Source organism: Eurosta solidaginis, chromosome 3 (assembly GCF_040869045.1).
Source record: "Eurosta solidaginis isolate ZX-2024a chromosome 3, ASM4086904v1, whole genome shotgun sequence".
In the NCBI taxonomy this organism is placed as follows: Eukaryota; Metazoa; Arthropoda; class Insecta; order Diptera; family Tephritidae; genus Eurosta; species Eurosta solidaginis.
This window is the reverse complement of record NC_090321.1, coordinates 256,116,881-256,136,758: the sequence shown is the minus strand read 5'-3', so window position 1 is coordinate 256,136,758 and position 19,878 is coordinate 256,116,881. Positions and strand designations below refer to the sequence as shown.

Below are 19,878 nucleotides of genomic sequence, written 5' to 3'. Positions count from 1 at the left end.
ACCAAAATGTGAACCGCGAACATCATCTGTCGGGTACCGCTAATTCATTAAACGGTTTTATTTAGCTTGACTTGACAGGCAGGCCGCATGCACGGCCGTTGTGAACGAATTTTGTAATTGAAATTTAAGTAACTTCCCGATAAGCTACAAGCTTGAAACTTGGAATATAGTTCAGAACCCGATGACAATCCAATAATAAGAAAAAAATCGCCGCTAGGTGGCGCAAGGGTCGAGATACTCGCAAAAATTGAATTTGTGGTCCGATTTGGCTCATATTTCGAACACATAATACATACAAGAATAGACATCGAACTATCGAAAAAAATCGCCGCTAGGTGGCGCATGGATCGAGATATTCACAAAAATCGTATTTGTGGCCCGATTTGGCTCATATTTGGAACACATAATGCATGCATGGTAAATTTTTGTTCGACTTATGGCATTAAAAGTGTTCTAAACAAATTAAATAAAAAAGGGCGGAACCACGCCTATTTTGAAATTTTCTTTTATTTTTGAATTTATTGCACCATGTCATTACTGGAGTTGAATGTTGACATAATTTACTTATATACTGTAAAGATATTACATTTTTTGTTAAAGTTTTACTTAAAAATTTTTTTTTTTAAAGTGGGCGTGGTCGTTATCCGATTTTGCTAATTTTTATTAAGCATACATATAGTAATAGGAGTAACTTTCCTGCCAAATTTCATCATGATATCCTCAACGACTGCCAAATTACAGCTTTGCAAAACTTTTAAATTACCTTCTTTTAAAAGTGGGCGGTGCCACGCCCATTGTCCAAAATTTTACTAATTTTCTATTCTGCGTCATAAGATCAACTCACCTACCAAATTTCATCGCTTTATCCGTCTTTGATAATGAATTATAGCACTTTTTCGGTTTTTCGAAATTTTCGATATCGAAAAAGTGGGCGTGGTTATAGTCCGATATCGTTCATTTTAAATAGCGATCTGAGATGAGTACCCAGGAACCTACACACCAAATTTCATCAAGATACCTCAAAATTCACTCAAGTTATCGTGTTAACGGACGGACGGACGGACATGGCTCAATCAAATTTTTTTTCGATACTGATGATTTTGATATATGGAAGTCTATATCTATCTCGATTCCTTTATACCTGCACAACCAACCGTTATCCAATCAAAGTTTATATACTCTGTGTGCAAAGCACGCTGAGTATAAAAAAGGCACAAATAAATCAATTGATTTTCTCGAAAATTCATTTTAGAGTTCACATACTCTTTTGCTTACCGCTAAATTTTACCCGCCGCGAACATTAAGAAGTCGTTGCACATCAAATATAGTCGTCATGCGCATTCAGTTATTTACACACAGCACTCATTAAATATAATTCAACTTAAGCCCATTTTAGCATTTTCGTATTTCAGCTCATTAGCCACATACTTACATATGTACATACATATAGTATATTTCGATATTTGCATTATTATTCCTCGCGAGAATCATTAAAAAAACATACAAATTTGTTGTTGTTTTCTTTTTTTATCACCAGTCAAATTTCTCTCTAAAGATATTTTTGTTTGTTAATGTTTTTCTTTCTTCTTTCCCAAATTGATCGTTAACTAAATTGTACAAAGATATTACATATAGACATACAAATGTATCTAAAATGTATTTGTACTTTTTTTCTCTCTCTCTCCCTTTTGCATCTTTTTGTGCTCTCATGCTACGCTGCCAACTGTTTGGGTATGTGTATGTATTTTTTTTAATACAACACGTCGCAACAATGACGTCAACGGCAGCAACACCTTTAACCGTTAGCTCCTCTATGTTCGTTACGTATACGTCACGTATGGCCCATTTGGCGTCGTAGCAACAGCTGATTAAGTAAGCGAATAATGATGAGCAAATAATGTCAAAGCAATAAGAAGTGAGCGTAAAGCGTGAGCTTGTTTGAGCGAAATAAACAATAAATACAAAAAACAGTAAAACATTGAAATTAGAATAGAATTATTGTATAGTGCCAGATGAAACTTTTTTTAATAAAGAGGCGATAATAATGGGGACAAAAGAGCCTAAATAAAAAGCGCGCGAAAAAAAATCTACAAAGTGACAAGATTGTTGTTGAAATTTAATATTGAATAAAATGAAATAGAAAAAAAAATAGATTACATATACGTAAAATAAATATAATAAAGAAGTAAAAATAAAACAAAAAATCGTGATGCAAAAATAAAATTTTGAACTATAAAAAAACAGCTCCGAGCAAAAAAACTAAAGACCAAATAAAAAAAGAATAATAACTGAAAAATAGATAAAATGATAAATTAATAAAAAAAAAAAAATAGTAATAAAATAAAATGAATAGTAAAGAAAAAAATATTTCAAGACTTGTTAAAACTTATTAATTAAAAGAAAAGCTTATATATGAGAGAAGCAAGTAAAGCAATAATAAAAAAGAAAATGTTCATAGGTGAAAACTTATAAGAAAAATAAACAAGAAAAGTGTGGTGTATGGTGGTAAGTTATTCGCAAACAAAGCGTAAATTAGTCGGACTAATACACCTATATAAAACAAATAACAATAACTAATTAAGGAAATAAAAGCTTCACGGAAAATAATAAAATAAAGAAATATGTAGTTCAAATAAATCTTCTGGACAAATTTGAAACATGTTATTAGTTTAGAATTATTAAAAAAAAAATTATTATATAGTGAAAAATTCCGGATGGATGCGGCCATCCAATAAATATCAGGATAATATGAAATAAATTAAAGTTAAAATAAATAAAAGTTTAAAAAAGAAAGCTAAAAAGTGCAAAAAACAAAGGTACAAAAAAATTTACAAAAAAATTTCAATACGAATACGAAAAAAAATTATTTTCTTAATAGAAAAATACCAAAACTGATCACAAAAAGAAAAGAAAAAGTTAAAAAAAAAATTAAAAGCTACCCCAAGGAATAAAAATAAAAGAAGCACAATAACAAACAAAATAATAAATAAACCAAGACGAAGCAAACAAACAAAATAATAGCATACAAATAAGTTGTAAAAAAGAATCAATAAGAAAATAAAATACAAAGTAATTAAAACAGATTTAAATAGAAAATAAAGAAAACACTTATTTTAAAACTAAGACGATTAATAGAAGATAATTAAAATAAGAAGGAAAAACTAAAAAAAAAAAGAAATGAAAAAAATTGTTGAAACAATTTATGAAAAAAGTTAGAAGAAATTGTTTAACAAAATTTAAACCATTTAAAAAAATGCAGAATATTAAAAAAATAAGCTGAAAAAATCAAATAAACAAAACAATAAAAAAATATCTTAAAAATAAGACGGCAAAATTAAATAAAACAAGATCAAAAAAGTTATAAAAATAAAAATAAAATATAATTAGAAAAGAAAAAAAAATGATAAAAAAAAAATAAAAATTATAAAAAAGGGAAGTTAGCATAAAACTGCCTATATATTTAAAAACAAAAACTAAAAAATATAATAAATGGTAAAAAATAAATTTTACAATAATAAATATAATATGAAATAAAATAAAAAAATGTTTTATTAAACTCTATTTCATTATTTTATAAAAATATTTACTCTAATGATATATGTACTAACATATTTAAATTCTATCTATAAAAAAACAATTGTTTTTGTTTTGGCGCAGCGGGCCTAAAGCCTACTGATGATGATGGCTTAGAAACCTTCGAAATGGATCTATCTGCGCAGCTCTGGCAGGTGTCTGAAAAATTGTCTATCTTCTATTCTAAATTAAACAAAAAATTTCAATTATAGGAAAATAAAAAAAAAAAACAATAATTATCATTTATTAAATTATTAAAAAGTATTGTTCTGGCCTTAAGCTCAAAACGGAACCTGGAATCCTTGTGTTGCGTTCACTTAACGCGCCTGTTTTTCAGAAAAAATAAGAACAAAGATTTTAATAAGCGGATGCTTTTAAACTTTAACTTTGTTCGTTGCCTCTGATAAAACTAGACATTTTTACACAGTTATTTCAGTATTTATACCTTTTAAGTATGAGCTGATTCTGCCGTTAAATCGTAAATAAAAAATATTCATATATGCGAGTATGTAACAAAGCATATCATGTATTTGTATGCTATATGCTAGGTAGGAAAGTGAAATTAAAACAAAGAATAAGGAAAATGGGCAAATTAGCAACAATGTAGTTCATGTTAGGTTCACACCGAATTAATCGAAACTGTCGATGATATCTCCTCGCCTGTAAGCGAACTAGTCTCAGTATGTTTAATTCGTATATCGCCTACTTCTAGTACTGCGATTTTGACTACGGGTCGATGAAGTATACCAGCTGATGTTTTGACTTTCACGCTTCGAACTTGGCCATCCTTAGCTGAAACAACGTCTATTACTCTACCTTTCGGCCAACAATTTCGGGGGAGATTTTGATCTACTATTATTACGATATCGTCTACGCGTACCGGGGGCTGTTTCGCGAACCATTTACTGCGTCGCGATATGATAGGAATGTATTCTTTAATCCATCTGTTCCAAGAATTGTCAGCAAAGTTTTGAGACTGACGCCAACTTTCACGAAGGCTGGAGCTGTCGTTGCAAATAGGTTTGTAGCCATTCGACGATCCAATAAGCAGATGGTTGGGAGTAAGCCCCTCGTCATCGTGACTCTCGAGCGATACAAAGGTGAGTGGTCTGGAATTGATAACAAACTCCACTTCACATAATGCATTACGTAGACTCTCGTCGTTGAAACTCTTAGATGGAAGAATATGATACAGTACGTTTTTGACAGATCTCACAAGTCTTTCCCACACTCCACCCATATGAGGTGCACCTGGAGGATTGAATGTCCATTTTATTGTATCAAAGGATAGCGTAAGATCCGGGAAGTTGATCTCCTTGGGCTTAGCGCATATAACCTTCTCCGTCGCCTTGAAGTTAGTGCCATTGTCTGTGAATATCTCTCTGGGATAGCTCCGTAGTGAAATAAAGTTGCGTATCGCTATTATGCATGAGCTTGTGTCCAAGCTGGACGCTACTTCAATGTGAATGGCACGGATTGTTAAGCACGTGAAAATTACTCCCCATCTTTTTTCGCGCCTTCTTCCTGCAACCACCTGTAGTGGACCGAAATAGTCTATGCCGACGTACGTGAACGGCCTCTCGAACGCGGCAAGTCTTGCCGATGGTAGGGCTGCCATTTGTGGGGCTTTCGGCATACTTCTGTTGTTTTTGCATAGCTGGCAACATTTACGAACAGTTTTGTAGAGAACCCTAAGACGTGGTATAAGGTATTGTCCGCGTACATGGTTGATAATTGATTCGTGCATTTGGTGGTGAAATTGCTCGCGAGCCGAACGTACGATGAGAAATGTGACGTAGTTAGAAGCAGACATGACTATAGCGTATTTTCGGTTATTCAAGTTTCCCGCGCGACTCCTACTCCTGATTATACCTGTCTCGTCCAAGTAGACATCCAGAGAATATAATTTGCTCGACCTTTTCAAAGGTTTCCCGTGCAGCAAAAAGGTTATCTCCTCGTTGAAATCTGTTTGAGCATACTTAATGAGAAAATGCTGAGCTTTTTAGATCATTTCGTAGTCAATAGCTGACTTTGTTCTTTTAGATGATATTTTTGAATGTAGCTTTTGTATGTAGAGCATGAAGGTCGCTACTGCTCTATACAAGCGTCTCCAGTTAGAAAAGTATTTAACGTTCAGCTTAATATTTCGTAATGGTATAATTCCAATTTGTAAACAATAGTGTCTGAGCTCCTTTAAGTCATCATCATTTGAGTTTACGTCGGTGAAATGCGGCCAGTTCTTCTGCTCTAACGTTAAAAACTCCGGCCCGTAGCAGTAGGGCTAGTTATCGGTCCACCAATGCATAGACGTTATGCCAATTCGTTGCACACTGGCTACCGTAGAGGCCAGTCGGGTGCCGACAACCGCTGCTTGTAATTCCAGCCTCGGGATTGACAATGGCTTGAGGGGTGCGACTTTGGATTTGGTCGCTGCTAGGGTGACAGAGACATCGTTGCCCTTTTGTATTCTTAAATAGCAAACAGCTGCATACGCGTTTTCTCCCGCATCTACGAAAGTGTGCAGTTGTACATCGTCTGCCCCTTTAAGCAATGAGGAATAACAGCGAGGAATTTGTACAGCAGTTACAAGTTGCACCATACTTTTCCAATGGCACCATTTGTCGTAAAGTTTGTCATATAGCGGATCGTCCCAGGCAATACCGGATCGCCACACATCTTGGAGGAGAATTTTCAATCCTACAGTGTAGCAGTTGACGAACCCCAAAGGATCGAAAATAGACATTAGCACCTGCAGAACCTCCCTTTTTGTAGGCGCCAAGTTTTCATTAATGACATCGCGGCGAAGTCTCGTAAACCTGCAAATATACTTAAAATTGTCACTAGTTGGATGCCAAAACATACCCAGTATCTTTGTAGTAGATGCTCACTCTTCGACCTCGTGTACCGATAAGGGGTCATCCGTAAATTTATCCAGCAAGGGTTTGCAGTTTGTGGACCAACCGCGAATATCGAACCCAGCTGCGCGGTGTATATCCTTAACCTGCCTAGCCAATTTTAGGGCGGATTGTTCGTCGTCTTCGCTGTCAATGAAATCGTCGACGTAATGATTTTTCTTTATGGATTCCGCTGCCCGTGGAAATTCATCGACGAATTTATCTTCATTTTTATCACGTACGAAATGAGCTATGCAAGGAGCACAGTTGACCCCAAATGTCAGCGCTTGCATAACATAAACGCTAGGATGTTTCGGATCGTCCCCGTCATCGCGCCACACAAATCGCTGAGCGTGCATATCCGTTTCTCGAACCTTTATGCGGTGAAACATTTCGGCAATGTCTCCACATACGGCAACTCTACCGACCCTATACGCTAGCAAGATTTGTACAAGTGGGTTCAGCAGATCAGGACCAGTTAAGAGAAAATCGTTTAGTGATTCTCCATTAGTTTTCGCAGTAGCGTCCAAAACCATACGAATTTTACCAGGTTTATTGGGGTTTGTAACGACGAATGTTGGTAAGTACCAAACTTTGTTTCTGGGAATTTCAATCTCGGTTGTCGATAGCTTCTTCGCGTACCCCTTGCTGACCAAGTTGTTAATCTTCTGTTGCATGATAGATCGCAGGGTAGGATCTTTAGCGAATTTCTTTTCTAAGCACATCAGACGTCGTATTGCATTTGGATAACTGTCAGGCAGATGCGCATTTATATCTCGCCACAACAACCCAATCTCGTAACTATCGCCAAGTTGCTGATACGTGCTGGTCATGATATTTAAAGCTTTAGCATCATCCTTTGAAAGGATCTCCTTTGATTTTGGGGACTCCTGTGCGAAGAAATCCTTCACTATTTCATGCAGGTGATCGTATTTCAGTTGGCAGTCACACGTGTGTACATTCAGATGAAATTTGTCGTTTTGGTTTCTCTCACACCCCTGCGGTGTACCCCAAACGCGTCTTGGAGGCTATTGGCTGACGCCAGTCACCTTCTTTAACTTTAAGCGGTATGGCCAACTTCCAGTTATCAGCACCAATAAGTACCGACGGTTTTATGTTATTGTACGATTCGATGGGAAGCCCTCTAAGGTACTGATATTTCGATTGCATATCAGTTGTGTTAAGCGACTGTACTGGGAGATCAAGGTTATCTACCGTGCGTACATTTTCCAGTGTGAATTTATGGTTGAGGGTCCTACCCGAAATATCTATGGACGCCTTTTCAGAGTTTTCTTCGATGCAAGTGGTATTATCAGTCCAACGCAAACATAGAGTTCCCTTTTCACCTTTTACGCCAAGTTTGTTAAACACTTCCCTTTCTATAAGAGTCACTGACGAGCCTTCGTCTAAGAATGCGTGAACATCAACCACTGTATTGTCTGAATACAAACGAACAGGTAAAATTCTAAAAAGAGGACGCGAGTCCTCGTCGCTACTGTTGTGAGTGTTAACTTGTTCAATTGATACCTCGGCGTATTTGTGTAGTAGAGGGTGGTGTTTTGTAGTGCAGTCCTCTATTCCACACGCTTTGTTTATGAAACATTTGCGTCTATGCGAACCAAGACATTGCCGACAAAGATTTTTTGGCTTCAACTACTTCCCATCTACGTGGTAAAGCAAACCTTTTAAATACTTCACACTGGGGCATTTTATGGTCGTAGCCTTTACATACGCAACATTGTTTGTTAGCTGTATTATAAGATACTAACTTCGACTGTTTTGCACTACTTTCAATTGAATGGGTGTTAACCGTGGCATTGATCTTACCTGGTGCTAAGTTGACAGCTATGCTAGGCGCTTCTGCTAAACTGAATATCCAGTCACTAAATTGCTTCACGATCGGAATAGTATTATCTTTTGGATGGAGAGCCCAGTTCATCTTATGCATATGCATCTGGCAACTTTCCATAGTATTGCAAATATTTCTGACACAAAGCGCGAAATCAATAAGGCCTTCCAATTTGTCTTTTGGAGGAGGCATTGCTCGAACTCTATTATCCATGCGTTCAAGTATGTACTCGGGCCTTCCAAAACACATTCTCAAAGTACGAATAATCTCGGGAACCATTGCAGGAAAAGTTTCGCTCTAACCATATCGCGAGCTTTACCCTTGAGACAGGCCTGGAGCCATATGAGATTTTCCGCATCGGTATATCCGACAACTGCTGTACTATTTTCAAAATTGCTGATAAAAAGTGGCCATTCCTCTGGGTCGCCACTAAATATAGGAAGCTGCTTTGGGATCGCTTGCCTTGCCACTAGTTGCGAATGCGACGGTCCTACACTCTGCGAGAATGGAGAAAAAACAGTAGAAGGAAGCTCACTGTATTGTGACAAAATTCTGTATTTGCTATCCAAATATTGTTGTTGTATCTCCATTTCTTCTTTAAGACGCTCTAATTGAAAGTTTCGCTGTATGTCGGACTTATCACACTTGTCGTTTAATGCACTTATTTCTTGACGTGGCACTGTATTTGCGTTAGTACATGAAATATTAGTTGACGAGCTAGCTATATAGCCAGCATTTAAATGCTGTGGGATGTACCAAGGGAATCGGCGGGTGCCTTCCAATATCTACGGGTTACGTCGACGACTTTACCGTAAAGGGTGCTTGTGGAATTGTGTGCGAGACAGCATTCGTAACAGTCGTGCTTACGAGGTTGTGATGTTGCGAAGTTGAAAAATTTGTTGTTACAGGCACTGCGATGCTCTCAGCAATAGGTGTTGGGATAACCGTGGTGGATGTTGTGGTCAGAGTTGATGCCCTTACGATCGTTCCCATTATTTGTGCTGTTGTAAGTGGTTGACACAGTGGAACATATTGCGTATGCCCGTTACTTTTATTAGTATTTGGCGATGATGAAGCTGTTGGTTGAGCAGTTGTAGCTAATACGTCGCGCCTACACCCGACGCAGCTCCAGCTAACGTCAGCAACATTGCTGTCCATTCCGACGCAGTCGAACTGATACCACGAGTTACAGGCGTCACACTGGACCATTCGCTCATTGTCCACCTCTTCACATACTTGACAATTTTGATCCATGTTTATTGGTTTTAATCTCGAATTACACTTTAAGGTTTAAAAGAATTGTTGCGTTCACTTAACGCGCCTGTTTTTCAGAAAAAATAAGAACAAAGATTTTAATAAGCGTATGCTTTTAAACTTTAACTTTATTCGTTGCCTCTGATAAAACTAGACATTTTTACACAGTTATTTCAGTATTTATACCTTTTAAGTATGAGCTGATTCTGCCGTTAGATCGTACATAAAAAATATTCATACATGGGAGTATGTAACAAAGCATATCATATATTTGTATGCTATATGCTAGGTAGGAAAGTGAAATTAAAACAACGAATAAGGAAAATGGGCAAATTAGCAACAATGTAGTTCATGTTAGGTTCACACCGAATTAATCGAAACTGTCGGTGACGCCTTGTATAAATAAATTAAAAAAAAAAAATTATGAATTTTATTTTCACTTTTTTTAAATAAGTTTTTCATTAAATAAATTTTTTTTTAGTTTTTTACTAAATATTTTCATTTTATTTTTCTCCATTAAACATTTTGTAGTATAGTTAACGGTATATGCCTTTTACCTAACTGAATTAAGACTACTGGGTACATTGTTTTATTTTATTTTTGTCTGCTACAAGTTAGCATGTTTGCCGGTCAACTCGCAGGCGTTTGCTGTCTAGGCGCCTTGCGAATGCAATTAATTCATAAACAATTGTTGATATGCAAATAAAACTTGTTTATATATCTTCGGCGTTCAAGCAAAAGACACTATGTTTATTTTTAGCATTTGAGTTAGTGACAGCATACATTTCCAAAAAGGACCAAAAAGGACAGGCTAAGCTCATCAAGTCCATTTCAGCATGTAGAGCTGCTTGCATACTTAGGATTTTATCGCCAAGTCACAAACCTCTTTATGACAGGAAAAAGTAATTTTTGACTTAGTTACTTGGCAGGACGGCGACGATGTGTACATAAATACACATCGTGCATGCCCACTTACAAAACAACTAACATAACAATTAAACGATGACGATAGTTTTGAACTGGTTTTTTTGGTTTTTTTATAATTTAAAATATTTGCTCTTGTTTACTTCCTTATATTTTTTAACTTACACCACTTGAAACCAGTTCTTGTGACGCATGCGTGCGCGGTTAAGCGGTTTGAGACAGAAAAAGAGATAATTGTGTCAAAAGTGCCGCAAGCGAGTTTTCGTAGCATTTAATTAATATATTTTAAAAAAAACTATACATATTAGACATAAAATACAAAACTTTTAAAATACGCGAAACGATATAATAAATAACAAAATATAATATAAAAAAATATATATTTACTCGAAAATTCAAAATACTTTGAGAATCGAAACAAAAAAAATGTTAAATTCAAATGTTAAAATAAATTGAAATTGAAACACGAATGAAGACGAAAAAATAAAAATCTAACAGCACAGATTTGAAAGATAAATTTGAAGTTTTATAAGAAAATAATATTAAAAAAAAAATTCGACAGTTGCTTCCTGATAGAAAAATATTAAAAAGGACTAAGTAACAAACTAAATAACATATTCATTAATAATTATAATTAAGATACTTAAATAAAATAAAATAATAGAAATATTAAGTAATGCAATGAAGCAATGGACTGAGTGCAAAAAAAATTTAATTACATAAAAAACTGAAAGAAGTGTATATGAAAAAATCTAACTTAGAAAAAAGTAGCACATGTTTTAGAATATATTAACAAAATAATATCAAGTCAAATATTTTTGGACTAATAAAAAATATATGCATATGGAATTTTTATACCATTAGTATTCCGGATTACTAGCAACATTGAATTAAAAAACAAAAACAAAAAATTTAATAAAAAATGGCCCCATTTATAAAATAAAGAAATATATATATACTAGCAGACCAGGCAGACGTTGTTCTGCCCTAAATTTGGTCTATCTGCATACATTTTAATAAGCTTTTTTTTGTCTAATTCTGCCCTCGCCCCTCTACACTTTTTCCTAATCTTTTTATTCATTCCTTCCTCCGTATTTTTCGCTTCATCAATCTTCATCCTCGTCTCATTCTGTCTCTTTCTCAGTCTCCTTCTCCTTCTGTCTTCTCTTCTCTCAAGTTTTTCTCATTCTCCTTCATATCTTATTGCCAGTCCCAGAGGGTGGTATGTATTTTGTTCCAGTCCCATTCCGAGTCTCAGTCTCAGTCTCTGTCCCAGTCATAGTCCTAATCCCAGTCCCAGTTCGTCTCTGGTCTACTTCCCGGAAAAAGCATCGTAAATACTAATATAGGCAAATTTATATACCAAATTTCAGGCAAATCAAATAGGACGTATGTAAATAGGTATGTGGGTATTATTAATTCATGTCTTTATTTCGGCTTCGCATGCATATTTATCAGTTTTGCCAGGTTGATGCGACTAAATCGAATATCACAATGAAAATTACTTTAAAGCTCTCAGCAACAGCTTTCATTTGATATCCATAATACACACACATTCTATGGGTATCCGGGTCCATGTTTTGGCCTATATCTCGAGACCCTAGTCACCCAGCGGTGTAAAACTTACTCTGTACTAAAGCATACAGCAACAGCTTCAATTTGATACCCATAATGTAAAAACACATCCTAGTGTTACTCTGATCCACGTTTTGGCCTATATCTCGAGACCTTATTCACCAATATGTATGAAAACTACCCTGTACTAAAGCACTCATCAACAGCTTCAATTTGATACCCGCAATGTAAAAACACTATCTAGGCGTTCACAGGCCCACGTTTTGGCTTATATCTGGAGACCCTAGTAACCCAGGGGTATGAAAATTACCCTCCACTAAAGCACTCATCAACAGCTTTCATTTGTTATCCATATTCTATAAACACGTTTTAGGGATACCCGGGTCCACGTTTTGGCCTATATCTCGAGGCCCTGTGCGTCGATCCTGCCATAAACCTCACGTAGCCCGAGACCTTTCCAAGGATGCAAAACCGTGGAAATCGGTTCTTACGTTCTGGATTTATAACGTCAGGAAGAAAAACCCGAATTATTTTTATATTATAGATAACAATAAAGCAAAGAAAAATTATTGAATGAAAAATAGATATTAAGCCCAATTCTAAATATTCCCTCGGAATTTTGTTCTCGCGGTTTTTTTTTATTCCCGCGGAAAAATGCCTCCAATTCTTTTCTCCTTGGGAGAACAATAAATGGGGAATAGGAATTTCGAATTTTCGAAGTCAGCTGTTTTGTCAATTGAAATTTCGTGCACGCATTTCTTATTTTGTTTAAAAAATTGAAAAGCTTAATTATTAGTGCGAATTTGTTTGAAATTAAGAAATAAAGTATAAACAATGCACAGTATTACATTTCATATGGTATTCACTGAAATGAGTAATGAATTGGTGCCACAGCAACATCAACAGAGGAGCATAAGAAGAAGAAGGCGGGATAACACAAATACGCTGGAGTTGCCTGCTTCCACTCAGCAAAGTCATTTTCTGACGCCCAAGTCGAGCTGAATTTGTCATTCGGCATATGCCAAAATCTATTTAAGCCTTCTTAAAAAATCTTTGCGCAATTTCTGGATGGCTGCATCAAATATAGACCTCTTCCGTTGCTTATGATATACTTTTTGACTTAAAATAAAGAATACTATGGTAGAATGTACATATTTTAGCACAAATTTGTACAAATTAGTGTTCTTTCCTAAAAGAACCAATTTACTTTAACTAATTTGATGCATTCGCTTTATTTTAATAAGTGAAGAAACTCCAAAGAAATTGCAGAGAAATCTCCCTCTCACACACATTCATAATACCTACTTTTCTCCCATAACCGGTTTCCGCATTTGCGAACATTGTTCAGAATAAAGAAAGAGGAAAGAGAGAAGTGAAAAACTCACAAGGAATTTTTTTTAGGATACAAGGAATGGGAGAAGGGAAAAAACTCGCAAGGAATTTTTATTTAGAATTGGGTTGAATATTTAATATAAAAACAACAAAGAAAGTGTGTATGTTAGGGTGGGTCGATTTATTAACCGATATCGCGCCATCAATTTTTCGATAGGATTTGCGCTGAGGAAAAATGTTCTACTACGCATATCCAAAAAAATAATTTTCGAGCCTGCGTAATTTCTTTTTTTTTACTTTTTTCGACTTTGATTTTTAAGATTTTTTTCATGACCTACTAAAAAAATTTTCATTTGATTGTAAAATTTTGATGTATATATATGGGGTATTCCATCCCACTTCGACCAATTTTGAACCCGACCCCTTTAGAATTGGCTGAAAGTTTTTCTTCTTTTTCTACCTTACGAAAGACGTTTTTCAGAAGTGTTTCAAATTTTTTCAACCAACTCAAAAAAAGTTATGAATTTTTAAAAAACACCGTTTTTGTTTTCAAAATGCTATAACTTTTTCAAAAATTGACCGATTGGGATCTTTTTTTTTTTTTTAATTTTTTTTTAAATGTGCTTTTCGGAAAAAATTCAAAAAAATTTTTAAAGTTTTTTTTTGTAATTTTTCAGTTTTTCGAGATTTTTCAAATTTCGCCTTTTTTCTCATAAAAAACTTCAACCAATTCTGCAATCATCCCCACTAATCCCGGAGTGGGCCGATAATTTTTTTTTTTTTATTTAATTGAAAATTGAATTGAATTGGGATGGAATACCCCATATATTTTTTTTTTTTTTTTCAAAAAACTGTTATCGACAACGTTTTCAGCGGACATTTTTGGGTCGGACAGGGTATACATGAACATTTTACTATCAAATGAAAATTTTTTAATAGGTCATGAAAAACCCTTAAAAAACAAAGTCGAAAAAAAGTCAAAAAAATAAAATTTTGCAGGCTCGAAAATTATTTTTTTGGGTATGCGTAGTGGAACTTTTTTTCCTAAGCCCAAATCCTATCGAAAAATCAATGGCGCGATATCGGTTAACTTTCGTCCATACAAATCGTCCCAGCCTAGTGTATGTAGTCAAAAATTAGAAACAACTCATTAATGAAAAGAAGCTCGTCCTAAATCTCTTCGAAAGCTATCGCGCCTTGCATTAATTTATGTATATTATTTTATATAAAAAGAGAAAGAGATAAAAAAAGACTTTAATTTATTTAATAAAAAAAATGAAATAAAAATTAATATTAAAAAGGCATATATTTAAGACATAATGCGCTTAACACCGGTAAATAATAATTGTTATTCAATTATAACGGAGAAAATAATAAAATAGCAAACAATGGAACTACAAATTAAGAGTGTTGAAAAAACTGTAAAGAAAAAACGAATAAAAAGCTAAATATTAAAACTTAAAAATCAATTAAGTATTAATACTAGAAATTTAATTTTTATTTCAGTGACTCAAAAAATAGCAGAAGTGTAAAAAATATTTGCAAATAAAACACTTTGGGAAAAAGAATAGAACTAAAAGTGCAATACAAAGGCGCTTGTTCTATTAATAATAGAAAAAACAACAAAATTTGTTGAGCTACCACACTCAACGCCTGAGCTTAGCGTGGCAACCGTTTCGGTTTCTTAAATTTAAATGTTTATCAAAAATAATACAATTTTAAATCGTAACAGCGATGTTGGTGTAGGTGTCGGCATTAGTGGCAGAAGCAGCGGCAGTGAAAGCTTAGAATTTGGCAGCAATTTAATTGGTGGTGGTGCAGGTAGTGAGCAACGTGTGGGCGCTAGCAGTGTGGCAGGAAATCTTAGCATCGCAAGCAATAGCAGCGTCGGCGGCAGCAGTAATAGCATCGGTGGCGTTGGCGTTGGTGACGTTAGTGCCGAGTTGCTCTATCCCGGCAGTAGCAGCTCGAGTTCTAGTTCAAGCGCTAGCGGTCACGCCTGTAGCGCTTGTAGTCATAGCGGCAGCAGTAGTAGTGTGAGTGCAGGTAGCGCAACGCCACTTAATCCAATGCGTTCTAGTCATAACGTCGCACAGACTGACAATAATAACGATGCTAACGGTAGACGCGGACTCAATTTGAGTTTATTACATAATACACATAGCAGCATCTGCAGCAACAGCGGCAATAACAACAACACGAATAACAATAATAATAGTAAAAACAATCACACTAACAACCATCAAAATACCAATAACGGTGTTGGTATTGTATCTGCTTCAGGCGGTCATAGCGTTGGTGGTATTGTAGGCAGCGGTCGTCGTCTAATTGGTGGTCTTGGTGGTAGTATTTGGCGTTCAGCCACATCAACAACATCTTCATCCTCAACAGAGTCCTCATCAGCATACTCGTCAGCTTTAGTTGCTGCCACTGCGCCAGCTCTGAACTTAAACTCATACGCACTCGCTGACGCCTCATCGTCAAATTTAACATCGACTTCATCGCTTACCGCTTCGTATGCAAACTGTACAGCCAGCAGTAGTGCTATCGCATTAACCATAGCTAAAGGTCGTAACAGCAGTTATACAAGTGGTAGCAATTTCTTTTTAAGCGGTAGCGCTCCGGCAGCAGTAGCAGCTGCAGCTACAGCAGCAGCAATTGTTTGTAGCGCTGGTTGCAATCGTAGCAGCGCACATAGCAGTTTTGTCAATAGCGGCGGCAGCAACTATTTGCGCGGTCCTACAAAAACTTTATTATTTCAAACGGTGAATCAAAAAGCAGCAACAACGGGTAGCGGCGTGAGCTCATTAACTGGCGATAGTAGCGCCATCATTAAAATGGACGAGGAGGATTCTTTGGATGAGGAAGTGCCAGTAAATATATTATTGACTATATTTTAATATCATATAGTATTTGCTTTTGCTATCTACAGCGGCGAGCACGAAAATAGCAGTGACAATTTTTTGTCAAATTTCGTTATTTCAATTTTTTTTTTTCTTTCGATTGTTTAAGAAAGAATCGAAATGAAACCAAATTGTAAATGAAACCAAATAAGCTAATCTCAAGAAAATCGGAAATTCGAGCGAATGCCCAGTTTTGTAGTCCATAAAAATAAAATGTTCGAAATTTTCGTACAAGTTTTGAGATTGTCTTGCATATTTTGAGTAAGTTTATTCAAAAATTATCGAAAACAAGGAAAGTTTAATTACATGAAATTTAGAAAAAAAAATGTCACTGCTATTCTCGTTTTCGCTACTGTATATTCATATTTACAGTGACACATATTCAAAACGGGACAGTTTTTACTTTAGTCAGCAAAGTAGAATTTTTATGCCAAATTAGAAGACCCTTCGTTGGTTTTAAGCTACTTTTTTCTTTTACCTGATAATTAGTCGGATACCTACCTGGCTTTGCTCAAGCTAGACATACCCCTGCAAAAATCGTTGGATCATGTGGTCCACTGGAGTACTTACCATTGTACTCCACTGTAATGCAGCAATGGACCAACTCATGTTTCTACACGAACACATTGTAAGCCGATCATTGCTCGTTTTTAACGATTGTAATCACTACACGATGTTTATTGGACTGTGGGTACTCCATGGATTACTCTGATGTAATGCGAAGCTGGAGTATATTGTCCAGTCCTAGGACATCGCAATGTTAATTGGACCATATTTTTTGTATGAATTGTGGTTAATTTTGGAGTACTCGGTTGGTCCATAGCGAGTACTCCATACATGCATGCATGCATGGAGTACTCGCGATTTTTGCAAGAACTGTGCCAATCCTACATCTCAGCACGATCAAATAACACTACACTTATTCATTTTTGCTGCTTACCATATCTCTGCTTTCGGACTCATGCTCTACCTCACTTCCGATCTCTTCCTCTCCATATTAATCTATATTTCTTTCTCTCGTTTCGTCATCATCTCTTTCCATGGCGGAACCATACAAGGTGGCAACACGGTGATATACCTACAAACATAAATAAAAGTTCCATGTACTTTGTTTTTGTAAATCGATGGACTAATATCAAAATCGTGTTGCGCCGGAAGTTGATGTATCAACTCATATTAAAAAAGTACAAATCAGCTCTCACCGTGCTGTCACCTTGTATAGTTCCGCCATCATCTCTTTCATTGCCTTTCGGTCTATTTTTTCCACTTCGATTTTCTCTATTCCTATCATTCTCTTTATTTGCATCTCTCACGATCCGCTTTCTTTCTCATTTTCTCGTTCTCTATCTGCCTCTTTTTCTTAATTTATTCTAGAACTCGCTCTCCTTCGATCGAATTTGATGCGTTGTACGCCACCTGTGGGTTAAGTTTTTAAGTCTTATTTATTCTTATCATGAGGTTTTTCCAATATGAACGAAGTGGGCTCATTTCAAAAATATCTTTTTATTATTCTCTATCGTCATCTTTCTGTAGTTTCACATCTCCTTGTCTGTCTTCGCTTCTTCACACTTCCTATCTTGTTCTTTGTCTTTGTCTCCTCATTATTTGCCTTTTTCCTTATAGAGGTTTAAGTCTTTCAAGTGCACGTCTGTGCACGTCTTCTATGATATTTTTTACTTCAATATGAATGAAGTAGCTAATTTTTCCGAATTTCATCTTCAGTACCCCTCTTTCTTTTTTGTAGTTTAACCTTTCCTCCAATTCGGGGAGTGTTTTTATCGCTGCAGCAACAACATGTCTGTTACTAAAAGGAGAAAATATGCTACCTGTTAGTATCGTACAGGCCGGTTTCATGTACAGTAGCAAGCACGAAAATAGCAGTGTCAGTTTTTATCAATATCAATTTAATGCTTCTTTTTTATTTTAGATAATTTAGGAAAAAATGCCCATGAATTTTCTAATTAAAACAATGCCTACTAGCCTCAAAAACATCTCTGAACAAAATCGGAAATTAGATGAAATTTTACGTAAAATTCCAACTTCTTATTTAGAATTCTCCCAATATGCTTGAGTGTGCAATTTTTTAGTCCAATTAATTTTGGTCTAACAAAGTAAAGTTATAGGTCTCTCAGAATTTATATTGATTTTTGATTTTTTTTTCGGTTTTATTTTTAACATCGAAAAAAATCTTAAACACCCGTCGGAAAAATTTTGTCAAAAATCAACGCAAGTTGTGAGCGACCTAAAACTTATACTATGTTAGACTAAAATTGAATGGGCTACAAACCTGCATACGCAAAAAAATTCACAGGAATCTAAATAAAAAGTTCGAAATTTTCATAAAATTTTATAAAATTTTCGAATTTTTTTGAATATATTTTAATTACAAAATTAATACAGGTTTTTTTTTTAAGTTATCGAAATTTAAAAAAAGAACAATTCAATTGACGAAATTTGATAAAAATTGCTTCTGCTATTTTCGAGTTCGCTGCTGTACATTTGTTAAACAATCTAATCTGATTAATCCATAAATTTCTGCTAATATATCAACAAAATATTATCTTGTTGATCCATAAATTATGCCATAATGATTTTAAGGCAATAACTCATGTAACGAATAAACAATTTTTTCTACTTTTTACTACCAACAAACTTTTACGCCAATTCCCGTAAATTGTTTCCTCAAAGTGGTAATAACCTGATTGTATATACAGACACACACACACATGCACACAAATACTTACATTAGCACAATTCTAATAAATCGATTTTACACATGGTTGAGGTTGTACGAAAGTCAATCAGCCAAACAGCTTTTGGCCTGCCTCTAAGTCTGCGCCTTCTTTTCAGCAGCATTCATTGTGTGGCACCCCACTTTCGGTGCTCATTTGAATGTTGAATTTTTTGAGAGGCGTTTTGTGGTGGCAAACCTGTTGTGGTTTTGCAATGTCGCCGCGATGCGAATGTTGAATGTGCTATAAATCAATACGAGCTCGTAAAAGTACGGTTATTTGCATGAAGGGAAAAACACAACAAGTAAGGAAAGCTAAGTTCGGGTGTAACCGAACATTACATACTCAGCTGAGAGCTTTGGAGACAAAATAAGGGAAAATCACCATTTAGCAAAAAGAACCTATGGTAACCCTGGAATGTGTTTGTATGACATGTTTATCAAATGAAAGGTGTTAATGATTATTTGAAACGTAGTGGGCCTTAGTTCTATAGGTGGACGCCTTTTCGAGATATCGCAATAAGGGTGGACCAGGGGTGACCCTAGAATGTGTTTGTACGATATGGGTATCAAATTAAAAGTATTAATGAGGGTTTTAAAAGGGAGTAGCCCTAGTTGTATATGTGAAGGCGTTCTCGAGATATCGACCAAAATGTGGACCAGGGTGACCCAGAACATCTTCTGTCGGGTACCGCTAATATATTTATATATGTCATACCACGAACAGTATTCCTGCCAAGATTCCAAGGGCTTTTGATTCCCCCCTGCAGAACTTTTTCATTTTCTTCTACTTAATATGGTAGGTGTTGCACCCATTTTACAAAGTTTTTTCTAAAGTTATAT

The 19,878-nt window shown here is 35.5% G+C and overlaps 1 protein-coding gene across 1 annotated transcript in view; it reads left to right on the top strand.

The window, feature by feature from the left end:
* LOC137245406 (F-box/LRR-repeat protein 20) overlaps window positions 1-19,878 on the top strand; it is a 248,838-nt gene that overhangs the window by 83,227 nt on the left and 145,733 nt on the right. The window contains exons 3-4 of the mRNA XM_067776028.1: window positions 1,788-2,505; window positions 14,908-16,274. Of these exons, the coding sequence (XP_067632129.1) occupies window positions 15,096-16,274 (1,179 nt within the window). The 5' untranslated portion in view covers window positions 1,788-2,505; window positions 14,908-15,095. The remainder of the gene's footprint in view (window positions 1-1,787; window positions 2,506-14,907; window positions 16,275-19,878) is intronic.